Genomic DNA, 18,469 nt, shown 5'->3' with positions numbered 1-18,469 from the left:
ACTCAAAAACTTGGGTCCAGTACACCCTGATGACGTATCAGGTGTTAAGAGGGTTAAGGATGTGGGTGCCTGGGTGGCTCAGTTGGTTAAGCGGCTGCCTTCAGCTCAGGTCATGATCCCAGAGTCCTGGGATCGAGTCCTGCATCAGGCTCTCTGCTCAGCAGGGAGCCTGCCCCCCCACCCCACTGCTCTGCCTACTTGTGCTCTCTGTTTCTCTGTCAAATAAATAAATAAAATCTTACCAAGGATCTTTCACAATGCACTGAAAACCAGGTCGCACATATGAAAATCTAGGTAGGAATGCAAAGTAATATGAAATAGAAGTATTGAGTGAATCCTGTAAAGGTTTAAAACAATGAGAAGAATTTCGTTAATTCATTCACTGAGTATTACGCAATCCCGTTGTTCTTAGAATTGGCGATAAAGTAGGCTGTTGGAGACCTATTGGAGGAGCCTGACAATAAACTAGCCAGTGACAGTTTGTATAGTATGTGCTATCCAGGACAGAGCAGGTGAGGAGAAAGGTTCTGCTGCAGAGATCTGGACACCACAGGGCAGAGGCTTCCCTCCCTGCTTTGTATTCTGAGAGATGGATCCGGGAAGCCCCTGAAGGGTTGCGATTGGAGTGAGAGAAGATAAAGATCCCTGTGCGAGGAAACCAAACACAGACAGGAAAACTGCAGAGACCTATTCTGTTCTAAATAAACCTTTCATCTCCTTACTTGAGGGAAACTGTCCTGCAGCCTCAGGGATCCCCAGGATGCAGAGAAAATCAACCCCTCCTTTCTCGGTCCGCTTCTTGTTCTGAGATGTCCTGCAGCGCAGGAAACCGAAGTGGGAGCCCTACGAAGAACCCTTCCTCTTCCACCCAGCTCTGAAACCTCTCACTCGGAGGGTGTAGAAGACACTGATTGTTACTGAACTTGGTTTGCGTTTCACACAGCAGTGCCAGTCTTGAGCTCACAGTCTCAATTTCCACATCTGTAAACTGGGAGAAACACCCAACTTGCAGGACTTTTGTGAAAATCCTAGATAATATATGTCCCATGCCTGGCACACGAGTGTTTAGTAAACAGATGCTGTGTTTTGTTTTGTTTTTTAAATTAATGTAGTGTATTATTTGTTTCAGGGGTACAGGTCTGTGAATCATCAGTCTTACACAATTCACAGCGCTCAGCATAGCACATACCCTCCCCAATGTCCATGACCCAGCCACCCTGTCCCTCCTCCAGACCCCCGAGCAACCCTCAGTTTTTTTCCTGAGATTAAGAGTGTTTTATGGTTTGTCTCCCTCCCTGCTTATCCTTCCTCATCACTATGGTTAATTTATAGTTCTCTTCAGATGTGGTAACCAAATATGTTCAATTTCAATGTTCAAATATGCTTCAGTACCTCACTTAGATGGTTTCAGTCTTGTGAAAATTACTCTATAAGAGAAACAGTAACAATTCAGTTCCTCTAAATGAGTGAGAATTCTAGGGAGTTCTCACCCATTTCGTGTCCTTGGCCGCTCCCTCCAGAACACTGTGCTGGGAGATAGATGGTGAGCGGGTTCACGTATCAGTGTGAAATACAAATAAATATACATTCTGGGAAGTCAGCTGCATGAAGGTCAGGGAATTTCATATGTCCACTTCTAGCCATTCTCTAAACTTTCTAGTTTCATTCACAAATGTAAACACTTTCCCATTCTTCAGACACACGACAGACTGGCTGGGAGCCATCCCTCAGGGGCCGCCAAATGAAGCGTCAACATTAGACAGCCATCCCAAGCCTGGGAGCAGCACAGAGGCCTCGCTGTGTAACAGTACTCTGGTTTGTGTCCCTTGTCTCTGGAAGGAGATGTCATGTCCCTGTCTCTCAGTTCTGTACAGCTCCGCCTTGACCCTGAGGGTCCCAGGAAGGTTTCAGAGTTGTGTCTGGTTAGTCTGAGAAGGATCCATTCCTGAGCTGGTTGGATCCCATTTCCCGATCTGCCGTTATGGAATGCTTCAGACTTCATTTTCTCTGAAAAAAAAAAAAATTTTTTTTTAAAGGCAAGGATTTAGATATTGTGTCTTCTTACAAACTCAGCAGTCTGTCTCAAGACCTTAATAACCTTTGCTCATTTACAAAGAAGTGAGGAAGGAGTTGGTGGTGGGAAATAATTATTCTGATCAAATAAGTGTCTTTAAAATGTTCTACAAAACAGTGTCAACAAGAGGACAAACATCAAGATCTTGAATCACCACAGTAGACAATGTCATGCCCATGATTGATAAATGCTAAAACCCACAAAATGCCTAAAACATAAAAGAAGGGACGTGAAGAAGGAAGAGTGAGTGAAGGCAGGGGGGAGGGAAGAGAGGAGGAAGAGGAAGGAAAGGGAGGAAGAAACTGAGCTCCAGCTGACACAGCTCAGCGAGGTGGGAGTCCCACTCAACACTGTGCGGGCAAAAAAGTAGGTATGCTTTTCATGGCTCTCCTGTTTCCAGGTACTCTCAGAAAAAGGTAGCTGAGGCAGGAGTGCCTGGCCAGCCTGTCCCCCAGCATGGTGAGGTGCATGGCACAGAGCTGGGAGACCATCTCCGCTTTGTGTAGGGAGTCAGCCTTACACAAAGGCTGTGGGTTTGCCTCCGATGGGTCACCACTGCCTCCAGGTGGTGGTCTTCCTAGTGGCCGTAGAACAAGGAGCAGGGGCAGGATGTCACCTGAGGATTATACAGCCCTGCGCCTCTGGTAGGGAGGAGCAGGGTGTGAGGGGTGAGGATGGCGGGTATGGTGCATATCATGAAGTGGGTGGAGGCCACCTTGCTATGGGTTCTGACTCATCCATTAGAAAGATCTGTTTCTGGTGCTCTTGATCCTTTCCTGTAAATCCTTTCCATATGGAATCATATCCCTTTGGCACAAAGAACATCTTCAGCATACATTGTAGTGCAGTTCTGCTGGCTACGGATTCTCTTACTTAGGCATCATACGACAATATCCTTATTTCACCTTCATTTTTGAAGGATATACTGTTCTACCTTGCAGTCCCTAAGCAACCACTGATTTGCTTTCTGTCACATATCTAAGTTTATGTTTCCTAGAATTTCATGTAAATGGAAACACATGGTATGTTCTCTCTCTTTCTCTGTCTAGCTTCTTCATAATTTTGAGAGCCATCCGTGTTGTGTGTGCATCAGTCGCTCTTTTACTCTGTTGAGTAGTCTTTCGTTGTATAGACACACACAATTTATCCATTCACCTATTGATGGACATTTGGGAGGTTTCTATTTTTTAGCTATTAAAAATAAAGCTGCCATGAATATTTTTGTACAAGTCTTTGCAAGCATATATGCTTTATTTTTTCTTGGGTAAATATACCTAGAAGTAGTATGCTGGATCATATGGTAGGTGAATGTTGATGTTTTTACCAAACTACTAAACCATTTTTCAACATGGTTGTACCATTTTACATTCTTAGCAGCTGTGGTAAGCAAGTAGGGATACACAAAATAAAGCTTACTTCCAACCTTTTCATCCTTCAGCCTTTGTTATACACAGCCATAAATTAAATTTAAAGTCATGGAACATTCCACTGGGTAGTTACCCAAAGAAAACAAAACACCTGCTCAAAAAGATATATGCACCCCACTGCTTCTTGCACCACTATTAACAATGGCCAAGATACGGAAGCAACCCAAGTGCATCAATATATGAATGTAAATATACCTATAGTGGAATACTATTCAGCCATAAAAAATGAGATCTTGCCATTTGTGACAACATGGATGGACCTAGAGGGTATTATGCTACATGAAAGAAGTCTGATGGACAAAGACAAATACCACATGGCTTCACTTAGATGTGGAATCTAAAAAACAGTACAAAAGCAGAAACAGACCCACAGAGAACAAACTGATGGTTGCCAGAGGGAAGGTGGGTGAGGGGATGGGCAAAACGGATGAAGGGGATTAGGAAATACAGGCTTCCAGTTATGGAATGAAGAAGTAATGGGCCCGAAAGATAGCACACAGGGAATAGAGTCAGTGGTACTGTAATAGCACTGTATGGGAACAGATGGTAACTACACTTGTGGTGAGCATTGCATAGCCTCTAGAGTTGTCAGATCACTGTGTTGTATGCCTGAAACCAACGTAGCATTGCGTGTCACCTATACTTCAATAAAGATAAAGTCCCAGCACATGGACTTTACTATGTGGGCAAGGGGAAATCCCTGAAGTTGTTTTAGAAGTGGGGTTAGAGAACTGTTTGGCAGAGAATTACTTGGCCTGGGGAACTTGGAACAGAGTCTGGAGGGGAAGCCGATGCCATGGATGGGTGTCTTTGTTGGCTCATGGGGTTTCCTGCGTAGAGGGGCATGACCCCGGGATGGCTAGCATGGGGCCCTCTGAAGTAATGGTGTTCAAGATGGCATTCCTCTTGCTGAGGTGTAAGGGCAGTACTGTTGCCTTCTTCTAATCTGTCCAAATAACCATCTTTAAAAACGCACCTTAAATCCTTACTCCTTCAGGGTCCTCTGTCATCATGGCAGTTCTGTGTATCTCCTCCTTCTCAGGTGTTTGCTGTTTGCCTTTCTCTGTATGTGTAACTTTCACATTTTGTCTATAAGCTTCTGAGTCCTTTTTGTCCTCCTTTGGCAAAGTGTTAGTACATAATGGTTGTTCAAAATGTTGGCTGAGTGAGCGAAGTGTACTGCATGTAGTTAGTAGTTTGTTGATTTTTCTTAGCTCCTGGGTTATGGTGCTCCTCCTAGGAAATCACCCAACATGCTTTTACCATAGCACCTGGTGTGGCAATGAATTCATTACTGAGCTGCTCTCTCCCATGCTGTGCCAAGTGTTCATCCTTCGTTGGCTAACACTACCCAATTTCTACTTAACACTTAATGTTTTACTAATCCGGGATAAATTTTCATTTGTTCTTCTGATCTCCTCTCATTATCTCATCGTCTTTTTAGATTGTATCCTTACTAAGCTGTATTAAATAACCCAGAAATAAAGAGTTTATTTTTATTCAAGTTTCTGATTTTCCCAATATTGGCTTTATTTCCACCTGTCATGAGGGTCCGTAGAGACCCTGGTTGTAAACATTCCCCAGGTGAGTCCTGTCTCAATCTATTTGTACGTGCTGATTCTTCTTCCTGAAATGATCTTCCTTCTTCATCTAGAAGGTGTCCTAGAGTCTTTCAGATCTCAGCAGCAATACCATCTCTTCCTGGGAGGCTTCTCTTTTTGAAAGAACTGTATTAAATTTGCTCCCTCTATGTTCTTCATTTCAGGGGTACAACATAATAATTCAATATATACATAATAATTCAGTATATATATGAAATGATCACCACAATAAGTATGATTAACATATATAGTTATACTTTTTTATTCATTTTACATAGAAGTTTGTACCCATCTTGCCCACCCTCATATCACTGCCTCTGGTAACCACCAAACTCTTCTTTGTACCTATGAACTTGGGGTTTTGGTTTTTGTACTTTTAGATTCCACATTTAAGTGTGGTCAGAAGATATCTGTCTTTCTCTCTTATTTCATTTAGCATAATGCCCTTGAGGTCTATCCATGTTGTCACAAATGGCAAGATTTCCTTCCTTTTTATGGCCAAATATTTTTTTCCTCTCTGTTCTTACAGCACGTCCCTGACGTTTCTCTCATATTGAAGACATTAATATTGTAATTATTGATTTGCTTATCAGTATCCTGTGTCAAGATGAGTACCGAGTCTTATTTGACTTTGTATTTCAGCTCCTGAGATTGTGCTAGCACATAGTAATGGTCAGGTAATTGGTTAATGAATCACACATTAAGGACCGAAAGATTGGCGTGTTCCTTCTATTTTATTTATTAAAGTACAATTTAGATAGTGTTATGTTAATGTATAATATATTGATTCAATTCGATAATTACTCAGTGCTAATCATGATCAATGTAGACACCATCTGTCACCGTACATTATTACAATATTATTGACTATTCTCTATGCTGTACTTTTCATCCCTGTGACTTATTTCTTTTATAACTTATTTCTTTTATAACTTATTTTATATTCTTTTATAAGTTTGTACCTCTTAATCCTATGTATTTTGCCCATCCCCTACCTGTTTCCCTGCTGGCAACCACCAATTTTTTCTCTGTATTTTAGAGTCCATTTTTTTTAAGTTTGTGTTTTAGACTCCACATGTTAGTGACATCATATGGTATTTGTCTTTCTCTGTCAGACTGCTTTCACTTAGCATTATACCCTCTAGGTCCATCCATGTTGTCGCAGATGGCAAGATCTCTCTTTATGGCTACGTGATAATCCATTGTATATATACACCACATCTTCTTGATCCACTCATGTGTTGATGAACAGCTGGGCAGCTTCCATAACTTGGCTATTGTAAATAATGGTGCAATAAACATAGGGGTGCATGTATCTTTTCAAATTAGTGTTTTTGTTTTCTTTGGGTAATGTCAAGTAATGGGATTACTGGATCATATGGTATTTCAGTTTTAACTTTGGGGGGAACCTCCATACTGTTTTTCACGGTCGTTGCACCAATTTAATTTCCCGTACTGTGTGAGGGTTCCTTTTTTTCCACATCCTTACTAACACTTGTTATTTCTTGTCTTTTTGATACCAGCTGTCTGACAAGTGTGAGGTGATATCCCCTTATGTTTTCACTTGGTTACTCCTGACAGTTAGTGAGGTCAAGCACCTTTTCATGTGTCTTTTGGCCATCCGTATATCTTTGGAATAATGTCTGTTCACATCCTCTGCCCATTTTTAAATTGGAGTATTTGTTTTTGGCTGGGGAGTTAGGTCTTTATATATTTTGGATACTAACTCCTCACTAGATATATCATTTGAAAATATCTTCTCCCATTCAGTAGATTGTCTTTTTGTTTTGTTGATGGTTTCTTTTGCTCTGCAAAATCTTATTTTATATAGCCCCAGTTTATTTTTGCTTTGTTTCTCTTGCCTAAGGAGACAGATCCATGAATATATTGCTAAGGGCAGTGCCCAAGAGATTACTGCCTATGTTTTCTTCTAGGAGTTTTATGATTTCAGGTCTCACATTTAGGTCTTTAATCCATTTGAGTTTAGTTTTGTGTATGGTGTAAGAATGTGGTCCACTTTTACCCTTTTGCATATAGCTGTCCATATTTCCCAGCAATATTTATTGAAAAGACTGTCTTTTCCCATTGTACATTCTTGCCTCTTTTGTCATAGACTAATTGGCCATATAGGTTTGGGTTTATTTCTGGGCTCTATTCTGTTCCATTGATCTCTGTGTCTGTTTTCATACCAGTACCATACTGTTTTGATTAAAGTTGCTTTGTAGTATAGCTTGAAATTTGGAATTTTGATACCTCTAGCTTTGTTCTTAAAATTTCTTCAGCTTTTGTGGTTCCATACAAATTTCAGTATTTTTCTATTTCTGTGAAAAATACTATAGGTGTTTTGATAGTGATTGCACTGAATCTATAGATTGCTCTGGGTAGTATAGACATTTTAACAACATTAATTCTCCTAATCCAAGTGTATCTTTCCATTTGTTTGTGTCATCAGTGTCTTACCAACTTTCATCAGTTGTCTTTTAGTTTTCAGAGTATAGGTTCTTTCACCTCCTTGTTTAAATTTATTTCTAGATATTTTATTCTCCTGGGTGCAACTATAAATGGGATTTTTTTTTTTTTAGATTTCTGTTTCTGCTACTTCATTATTAGTATATAGAAATGGAACAGATTTCTGTTAATTTTGTATCTTGCAACTTTACTAATTTTCCATTTTAATGGATTTTGTGGAGTCATTAGGATTTTCTACCTGCAAATAGCGACAGTTTTGCTTCTTTTTTACCAATCTGGATGCCTTTTGCTTCTTTTTCTCACCTGATTCCTGCAGCTACAACTTCATAATACCATGCTGAATAAATGTGGTGAGAGTATACATCTTTGTCTTATTCCTGATCTTAGAGGAAACGCTTTCAGCTTTTCACTGTCAAGGATGATGTTAGCTCCTTGTGGGTTTTTCATATATAGCCTTTATTATGTTAAGGTATGGCCCTCTGAACCTACTTTGTTGAGAGTTTTCTTCATGAATGGGTGTTGTATTTTGTCTAATGCTTTTATGGTGCCTATTGAGATGATCACATGGTTTTTTAAATTTTTCCTCTTGTTAATGTGATATACCAGTTGATTTGCAAATATTGAACCACCCTCGTATCTCTGGAATAAACCCCACTTGATTGTAGTGAATTACCTTTTTAATGTGTTGCTGGAATTGGTTGCTAATATTTTGCTGAGGATTTTTGGGTCTATGTTCATCAGAGATACTGGCCTCTAGGGTTTTGCTGCTGTTGTTGTGTTTTGTTTTTGTAGTGTCCTCTGGTTTTGTTATCAGGGTAATGGTGTGGAATGCCCTTTGTTACTCATTTTTTTCCACTCTGCTCTCTCTCCATATCTTCCCCTCTCTTTTATTTCTGGTCTTCCACTGTGACTAAATTTCTGCAACCTCATAGTACCAATACAAGCTCTGTAACCCTTAGTTAAGAGTTTTCTTAGACCTCCAGGTGTAAGAAAATGGATTTTGGACAATAGCAAACAGACTGAAAAAGCTTAAACATGTGTGGGTGGATGTGGCAATGAAAGGAAGGTTTCATTGGTGTTTGTTAGGAGGGTGGGTTCATCAGTGAGGTTAACATTCTTTGCTCAAGAGTGAGAGGCCTCAGGACAGATCTGCTCTTTTCTAATGGCAACACAATTTTTACTCTGTCACACTGACATGTGAGGTAGGTGACCATTCTCAAATCTAGAGGTCTCCCAAGATGTCCTTCATGGAAATCAAAACACTAGAAACTTCCAAGCTTGATTGAGCCCAGATACTTTTTATAGAGCTACAACGAAATAATAAAGGTCCTAATACATGGCCAGCAGGCATAGGTGCCAACAGATGTCAGCCACTAATCCTCATCCACTCTCCCAAGCTTCCTAAAGTTCCCAAAGATCTAAGTTTCCTGGAAATTTTCTCAGGATCAAAGTCACAAATAAAAAATAGGTCTAAATGATAGGTGCCAATCACCAAAAGTACAGATCTTCTCAGATGCCAGTAAGTTAATTCTCCTCTTTGGCACTTAGACTTTCTTTGAGAATGAGATGCTTTGACTACACTCCCACTGTTGATTATACAGAATGTTCTATATGAACGTCCTGAGGGCTGTCACGCTCAACTCATCCATCTACTGGCCCCAGAATCCTCTTCAAACATCCCTTTGCTAGGAACACTGGGGAGTGCTTTGCCTTTTCTTCCCTTTGCTTGAGGTGGTGCTCTAGACCATTGAGCAGGGGTAGGGAACACCTTAGCAGGTATTTTGAGCAGTGTAATAGCACACCAGCATGAACAGGAGCTAAACCAAGAGCCTGTGGCCAATTTAGCAACCATAAGATTCTTAACAGAAATTCTCCTGTCTCAACCTAAATCCAGTTAAAGTGACAGTAATAATCTGATGTACCCTAGTGACACTGTTTAATACGGTATTAAATAAATATTCATGTAATAGAAAAGGTTTTAAAAACAAAATATGAAGGTTATGAAAAAAATAGCTGTACTGCTTAATTTCCTTACTTGAAAAATAAGTCCCCTTTAAAGCTTTAGATTCAACTTTGTAAAATACAACTCAGCTGAATTTTCATTTAACAATTACATTATATCCTGTAGGTACAGACCCTCCATGTTGTTTGCACACAACCTCTGTTAATAGTAACAATAGAGGTTGCTTAGGGGAAAGCTTGTGCCTCTAAGCATTTTAGAGGGAAGTGAAATTAAGGTCAATAACCCTTCAATGTTTAAATTTCCAAGCCTGTTTTCCAGGACTCCTGTTGCCTAAGGAAAGGAAAAAGGAATTGTTTCCCTCCAAATCCACACAAGCTCATGAATGGAGAGGCTGTGTTTAACTCGTCCATTTTACTTAAGTTTTTGCATCCGAGAGTCCCTGAAGCTAGGACTGGGAGATTCTGGCAGCTGTTCTGTTGGTAGTGGTCTGTTTTGAGAGTCTCCCCCCCACCCGCCCCCCCAAAAAACCCCACTTTAATCATTTTTTTTCCTTTTCAGGAGCATCTAAAGGCCTTTGATGATGAAGTCAATGCTTTTTTGGACAATATGTTTGGACCTCGAGGTGAGTAAGCTACTCGAGAACTTCACGTGGAGGAAGGTTTTGTCACTTCTGGTGTCTTTTAAACAGGATAGTGCTCAACATGTAGATATTTAACTTCCCTCACCTTTGATACCCTTCTCCCAGGACATCCAGAAAGCCTCAGTTCTCCTCAGTCTTTCTGGGGTGAAAGTCCTGGGAGCCGCAAGCAAGGGCGGACTGCAGTGCAGTTGTGGCTGTCCTTGTGCCCTCCACGACTTCCACTCCTTTGTCCGCCACCCACTCACCGCGCACCTTCCGCACATGCGCAGTGAGCAGTAGTCTGTGCGCTTGCGTGTCTCCTCTTTGCGCTCACTCCGCCCTGGCTGTGGCTGCCGCGCCTGCGCGCCTGCGCTTTTGCAAGTCCCGGTCACCGCCGCCTCACCGTGGAGCACCGTCTCCTCTAGCGCCACGGACATTTTAGTCACACTGCACAGCTTGCAGATGAATGAGCCCGGCTGGTTCACACTGTGGGAAATCTGTGGTTCTGTGGTTCTCTAAGTTATTTCCCCGGCCCTGCTGGGTAGCGGTGGAGGGAAATGGCATTTTCCTGTCTCTCAAAAATCTAAACAGAACCATGTAGAGATTGCTTAGGCCACTTCAGTCTCTGTGTAGGCTTTAGGAGCTTTCCTAAATGAATGACTGTTTGTATAGTTTTATTATAATGATGCTGTGCAATTGTTCAGAGCTTTAAAAAAAAAAAGATTTTAAGTAATCCCTACATCCAGCGTGGGGCCCGAGATCAAGAGTCACCTGCTCCTCTAACCAAGGCAGCCCTGGCGCCTTTGTATGGAGCTTTGAAAAAACTTCTCACACGATCCCCCCCCCCCATTTTATCTTTGTGACAACCCTGTGGGGGTAGGCAGGGCAGGGTATCTGTATCTCAGAAGCTTGACTGTGTTCTCTGCCTCGCAGTTCTCGTGGGTGGGAAGGGGAACGGTTCAGGCAGAGGGCACGGAGCTCTCACTTGGGCATGCGGGGTTTCTTGGAGACTGTGGCTTTCTGTATTTGGCACTGCCCCTAGAGAGTGGAACAGTCTCTCTGACCCGAGTTCACACTGCGCTTTGTGTTTACGAACATCAGGGCGATCAGGAATTATGTGGATGGGGGTCCCGAAAGGATAGGTTTGCAGTCGTGTACTCAGCTCTGAGCATTTTTATGGGAGGTTCTTTTGTTGTGAGGGGATTGTAAGATGGACAGCTGACAACTGGATCAGGTGACCTCCACAATGACCGGGAGGCTAGCATCTGGGCCATCAAGAATCCATTTTCCCCTTCCTAAAAGTGGCACAAGCTTAAGGTGACTGGCAGGCCACCTTGTAGACTTCTGGGTGTCCCCTCATCTTTTCCGTACTTATTCCATATTCCCATCAAGGGCTATTGTTCGGGGCAAACACCTGACCCAGATGCAGAGCTAACCCTCACGTCCGAAAGATAATCAATCTTATAAATATTTGTTCCTATCTTTTGGTTGGGACAGTTATTGTCTTCCTTGACAAATGTGACAAACATTTACAAGACAATGACAAAAGAAAACTTCAGGTGCTTTATTAGTTTTGTAATATGTGCTTGACTCATTGTGCCAGTTGATCTATATTTAATAACTTGGAACTAAGTAGATGCGTGAGTGAGACAGAGTAGAAGGCCTGGGTCCTGTCTCACAGAGCATATACAATGGGGGGAAGGTCAAACGACCCCATCTGAAACAAGTGGAATACAAGGAAATAAACCATGTAATCCTCGTTTTCTAGGGCCTCAGTAACAAAGCCCCGCAAGCTGCATGGCTTAAAGCAACAGTAATTATTCTGTCACAGTTCTGGAGGCTACAAGTGTGAAATCAAGGTGTTGGCAGGGCCGTGCTCCCTCCGAGGCTCTAGAGAACGGTCTGTTCCCTGCCTTTCTCCCAGCTTCTGGTCTTGTCAGTAATCTTTGGCATTGCTTGGCTTGGAGATGCATCTCCTCAGTCTCTGCCTTCCTCTTCACACGGCTTCTCCTCCCTGTGTCCCTGTGTCCTAATCTCCCCTCGTTATATAGGACACCAGTCACTGGGCTAGAGCCCCCTGATCTAGTATGACATCATCTTAACTTGGTCATACCTGTAAAGACCTTATTTCCAAATAAGGTCACACTCACGCAGGTCTCAGGAGTTAGGACTAGAACCTATCTATTGAGGGATACAGTTCAATCCACAACACTGTAACAGGAGGGGGGGTAGCAGTTTAGGGCAAGTATTTAAGCTTTTTACTCTCTGTGCCTCAGTTTTTCTCAGACCTTAACTGGGGATAATATTATCTCCTATATGGTGGATATGGCTGTTACTTTGACTGTGGTGATGGCATCATAAGTGTTTGCTTAAATCCAAACACATCAAATTGTAAAGTTAAATATGTGCAGGTATATCAACTATACCTCAATAAGACTGTTAGAAATGTCACCTGTATCATTAGATTGTTTTGAGATTTAAATACATGAATGCATATAAAAAGGCTTAGTGCTCATAAATGTTAGTTGTAATAACAGTTACAGCCATAATATCTTAATTCTAAAATGAGAATTGTTATGCAGATGAGGAACTGCAGTGATGAAAGAGTGCTAGGAAACAGTTCCCTTCAAAAGGCAGGACCTTTATCTGGTTTTGAGAGGCTGCGTAGGATTTAGATACTGAGGCGGACATTAGGAAGTGGCAGGCACATAGCACAAACCTTTACGACCGGTGCTTGCCTAAAGCTAGTTGTATGACAGGTAATCTCTGTTAGTCACATGGGCACTGAAATGAACCCCTTTCCTACCTTATTATCTCTGCCACAATTGGAGTGGTTTAAAGAACAGGTGATAGGACGGTGATGGCTTGAGAAGGCATTTTCCTCAGTACTGTCTGTCGGGTGGGGTGGAGTAAGGGAAGCTGGGGTGTGCGGGGTAGGTAGAATGGAGCAGAAAGAGGGGCAGAGATGGGGGAAAAACAGAGACAGGCAGAAAGGGCATGATCTGCTAGAAAATTCTGCTCCTTCCACCTCCATTTGCAGAGATTAAAAATAGTACGCTATTTTTTTTTTTTAATTTATTTGTCAGGGAGAGAGACTGAGAGCACAAGCAGGAGTCTGGCAGGCAGAAGGAGAAACAAGCTCCCCACTGACCAAGGAGCCCAGTGTGGGACTCGATCCCAGGACCATGGGATCGTGACCAGAGCCAAAGGCTGCTGTTTAACCGGCTGAGCCACCCAGATGTCCCACAGCTTGCTATTTTTTATAATTGTGGACCAGTTTATTTTCTTTATGTAAACAACAAAAAAGAGCAGAATAGAGAACTAAAATCACTTTGTGTCTATAGTTCTTTTCAAATGTTACTAATTATATTATAGAACTATTCCGTGTATTTTGTTTAGATTTTTACGTTTTCACTCTCCAGAGTAAGGAACACTTGGTGTGTCTTGGTCCTCACCTCCTGGCTGTTTATACTTCTAGTCCACAGTCAGGTTTAGGTGCTTGGTTGTATTCTCTGCCCACTTGTCTGCATCATCAGCTCCGAGTCTTTGCCTCCTCGAGCTTCCCCTGCTTGCGGGTGCAGTCCCACCGCTCTGGCTCGGCTGAACTCTGAGCTCTGCCTGGCTTTCCGCACAGTGGTCCTTGGCAAGCTCCGCGGAATGTAGGTTTTATGTAGTGTTATATACTATTGCTATCCCTTCTCTCCTGCCTACTCCGGACTTCCCCAGAGGAGACAGCAGCAGGTCTTGTGGGCTAGACATCAGACGGGAATTCAGATCCCAACTCTGCTGCCCACTACTGTATGGTCTTGGCAAGTTACTGTGGCTTTCTGAGCTGGTTTTTGCCCACAAATGGCATAGTAGTACTTCCTATTTATTGAGTTAGAGTGAATAAACATTGTAACTCTTCCAAAGAAGATGCTAGAACTACTACCTCCCACCTTAATTACTTGTCCCTATCACTTCGTGTTCTCTTTGCTCCATGAAACCTTCCTTACCTACTCTAGCCCCCATGGGGTGGTTCTTCTGAACCGTAACCTAAATCCAGCTTAGTCATTGCCACGTTCGTACTGTTCCTTGTTGGATTGACTGTGTACAAATAAACGTGACAGTAGATCTTTAAAGTTCTCATCAAAGAAAAACATTTTTGTAACTAAGGTGATGGATGTTAACTAGACTTTGCTGTGGTCATCGTTTTGCAGTGTATTTGCAAATGTTGAATCCTGTTGTACTCCTGAAACTCTTTAAGTTGTATATCAGGCAAACCCCCATAAAAAAAACAAAAGACCAACCGCCCCCCCTGCAAAATGTTTTCAATATATGTGGTAAAATTTTATAACTAAACAGAAGTGCTACTCTTAAGAATTCTCACTGTTTTTTTTCAGATTCTCGAGTCCGAGGATGGTTCATGTTGGACTCTTACCTTCCCACCTTTTTTCTTACCGTCCTGTATCTGCTTTCCATATGGCTGGGTAACAAATACATGAAGACCAGACCTGCTCTTTCCCTCAAGGGTATCCTCACCTTGTACAATCTGGGAATCACACTTCTCTCCGTATACATGCTGGCAGAGGTGAGTGATCCTAGCGGAGCCGGCGGCCACTGAGGCAGCGCCCCGGCAAGCTGTCTGCACTCGCTCTCAGTACCGTTCTTTAAGGTCTCCAGAACTGTTTCCGCGGTTGCTTATATTCCTTCTGGAAGTTTTGGAAATCTTTGTATCCAACTTGAATTTTTCTCATCCCAACTTAGGCCCCTTTCTTTAGTCCTTAGTCTTCCATTGTAATTTAAAATCACAATTTAGATCTGAATGGGTCTTTAAAGCTCAGATGTTCAGATTTTCTCCTTTTACACATTTATACTGAGGCTTGGAAAAGGTACATGGTTTGCCTGAGACCAGATCGCTATTGAATGACTGACAAAGTAGTTTCTAAGTCAACTTACATATCAAATGCAGTTGGTTTGAAATACAAATACATAGTCCCTCCAAGACCGCTGCCCGCATCTTCGGGTCCCTGTGTCAGCCACAGCAGCGGGGCTGTTTCTCAGGACTGACGGCGGAGGCCGGCTGCCATTCCAGCCCAGCTCCAGCTGCCCCCATTACATCACACATCGCCCATTCCTTTGCAGCGTGCCAAACCCGAGTAATTCTACAAGAAAACAAGTAACAATTGTCCTGCCTGTAAACCAAAGGCTGTTTCAGATCCCTGCGAAGGAGAATCAAAAACTGCCAAATAGACCCGCTCCAGCGAGCAGCCTCGGGGGACACCAGCAAACCTGAGGGAACAGCCAGGTTAAAGCCATTCGTGTTCAGGTATAAATGTCTGATTATGGCACGAGTGTAGTTGCCTTCCTGGTCCTCGAATTCTAAAAGAACATAAACCCTTGCCTGACATCGAGAGCCTCCACAGAGTTTAACCTGTGCCTTGTTCGGGTTTGTGCTGTTCTGAGAACGGTTCGTAACCGTCACTTTCCACGCCAGCACCCCGTGACTAGAGACCGGCGATGGAATCCAGGGTCAGGAAAGCCACTCTCCAGTCCTGTCTCATTGCTTCTCCTGATCTACCTCACTCTGAAAGGGGAATTCTTAGTGAGCTTTTCAAGTAGGTAAGTTTCCCCTCACTGGATGAGCTCACAAGATTGGTTTCTCTGGGAAGAACCAAAGGGAAAGATAGTCTTTCCTGGATTGTTTTCAGAAGCAGCCCCTGTGGCAGAAGAACAGCCTGAAAGTCTGATGACACCAGAAGCTCTAACACTTGCTGGACCCGTAGGTCACTCACTCCCTGTAATTCGAGAGCAATTACTTAGGCTTTGACCCTTAGACAACTTACCCTTAAGATGGAGATCCCGTGCTTATCCTCGGGAACTCAAGAGGGGGCTATAAGGATTTACCAGTTCTGCTTGGCCAGCGTTTGGTGAGCACCTGTTCCCTACTGTGACTTGTACTGATAAGCCAAGGAGATAGGAAGATGGGTTACGTGCGATTTCTGGACTTGAAAACCTCAAAGAATAGTACGCAGTAAAAAAAAAAAAAAAAAAAAAAAGTGCACAGTAGGAGTTAGTAAATATGAAAATGCTGTATAAATATTAAAGCGCGTAGCATTCACCATTAAAGGAACAGGACAATACATTAGTGTTCAAGCAAATAAATGGTTTCTGCTCCTTTTTAGGCGGAGACATCTGCCCTGAGCCCATTCCCCGCTATGAATTTTATCTACTGCTTATCCGCTGTTGCTCTGCGCACACTTCTGTACCTCGTGATTCAAAATCGCTACTGTTGATTGCCCCCTAGTCTCCTCTGATTGTAGACTCTTCTCGGGCAAGCGTAAGGTCTTGGACACTTTTGGGTTATATTTAATAGCTGCTAGTTGAGTAATAGGTTGATTTAACCTTGCTAACTTGTTAGGCCCAGTTCAGAGGTTTGCGTAGGCCAGGACTGTACTGCTAAAATTATTAACATTCTTTAAAGAAATACGTGCGGAGTTCCCACACTGTGTCAGAGTCTATTCTAGATTCTACAGCACAGCCTTTCCCTTGTGCAGCAGTGAGTGCTGGGCCCCTGGCAGGGCAGGAAGACCTCTCTGAGCAAATGGTACTTGAGCAGACACTGAATGATGAAAATGGAGCATATGAAGATTTGGGGAGAGTGTGTTTATGCAGAAGGAGCAGCAAACATAAAGGCCTTGAGGCAGGAACAAACTCGGGGTGTTCAAAGACCATGAAGATGTAGCTAGAACACTCTGGACAGAGGAGGGAACAATCCACAATGTGGAGAGATGGCAGATTCATAGAGGGTCTTGGAAACCAAGTTTGCCTTTTATTCTGAATATAATGGCAAGCCACTGGAGGATTTTTTTTTTTCTCTCTCTCTCCTTTTTTTTAAATAGAGCCTCCAGCAGAGAGGGGCAGAGGGAGAGAATCTCAAGCAGATTTTCTGTTCAGTGTGGAGCCTGACAGCTGGCCTCCATCCCACCACCCTGATGAGGTCATGACCTGAGCTGAAATCAAGAGTCAGTCACTTAACTGACTGAGCCACCCAGGAGCCCCAACTGCTTAATTCTATTTAAATTTTAGATTGTCGGGGCACCTGGGTGGCTCAGTGGGTTAAAGCCTCTGCCTTCGGCCCAGGTCATGATCCCGGGGTTCTGGGATCGAGCCCCACGTCGAGCTCTCTGCTTGGCGGGGAGCCTGCTCCCCCCCTCTCTCTGTCTACCTCTGCCTACTTGTGATCTCTCTCTCCCTCTGTGAAATAGATTAAAAAAAAAAAAAAAAAACTATTAAATTTTAGATTGTCAGGTAGTTTCAGATAATCTAAATGTTTTGTTTTTTTTTTTAGTAGTTCAGCTGTTTCTAATGTTGTTTTAACATCCCCTTTCTCCGTGCTCTGTATGTATTTCAACAGAGCTGTACCTTGACACATCTCTGATGAGCAGCCACAAATAGTAGGCCTTTGGGTACCTTATGTGACATGTTAACTGGACTTCGTGTGATCATTTCACAATATACACCATTACTGAATATTCAAAGGCCTTGTCAGACTCGTCAGATGTATAGGTTTCTTTTCATATCCAGAGATATTTTTCATTCAGCAATTACAGATGATTACCCGCTTCATATTACTGAAGTTGGAAAGGTTAAACATTCTCTCAGAAATTAAGAAAAAGTTTTCCCCTAAATAAAATTTGGTGAAGGGGAAAGTAACTTATATACATGCTTTATATTCTAGAATTTTAAGTTTTTGCAGTAATAGCGGGAAAGAAAAGACAGAATTTCTTTGGCAGAATTTTCCACAAAGAACTTTAAAAGTTCATTTTCTCATGTATACTTACTGAGTGCCTTCTATGCTAGGCATTGGGCAAGGAACAGTGGATTCAAAGATGGGCAAAAAAGGCACAGACCTTCATAGAGCCTTTTGTTTTTTCAACATGATGAGGGATATAGATATTAATCAGTTATAATCACACAAATGACTGATTACCAAGGAGCATAAATACAATAAAGAAAAATTACTTAAAAACCTTTGAGCCCTGGTTTTCACATCTGTAAAATGGTAATAAGTACGTACTTCATAAAATTATGGAGATGATCAATTAAGATAAGTATAAGCCAATACAAAGTATTAAATAATATCAATATTAAATAATTATTAAAAAGTACTGGGTGGCTCCATTGGTTGGGTGTCAGATTCTTGATTTTGGCTCAGGTCATAATTTCAGTCATGAGATCAAGTCCCATGTCAGGCTCTGTGCTCAGCAGAGAGCCTGCTTCAGATTCTCTCTGTCCCTTCCCCCACTCTCTCTCTCTTCCTCTCAAACAAGTAAA

At 42.3% G+C, this 18,469-nt stretch overlaps 1 protein-coding gene across 1 annotated transcript in view; it reads left to right on the top strand.

Moving 5' to 3' along the window:
- The window catches only part of ELOVL2 (ELOVL fatty acid elongase 2), a 63,380-nt gene that overhangs the window by 35,964 nt on the left and 8,947 nt on the right, over positions 1–18,469 (top strand). The window contains exons 2-3 of the mRNA XM_080806543.1: positions 10,093–10,156; positions 14,536–14,723. Of these exons, the coding sequence (XP_080662669.1) occupies positions 10,093–10,156; positions 14,536–14,723 (252 nt within the window). The remainder of the gene's footprint in view (positions 1–10,092; positions 10,157–14,535; positions 14,724–18,469) is intronic.

The sequence above is a fragment of the Martes martes genome (assembly GCF_963455335.1).
Source record: "Martes martes genome assembly, chromosome: 6".
Classification (NCBI taxonomy): Eukaryota; Metazoa; Chordata; class Mammalia; order Carnivora; family Mustelidae; genus Martes; species Martes martes.
This window is presented reverse-complemented; position numbering and strand designations above follow the sequence as displayed.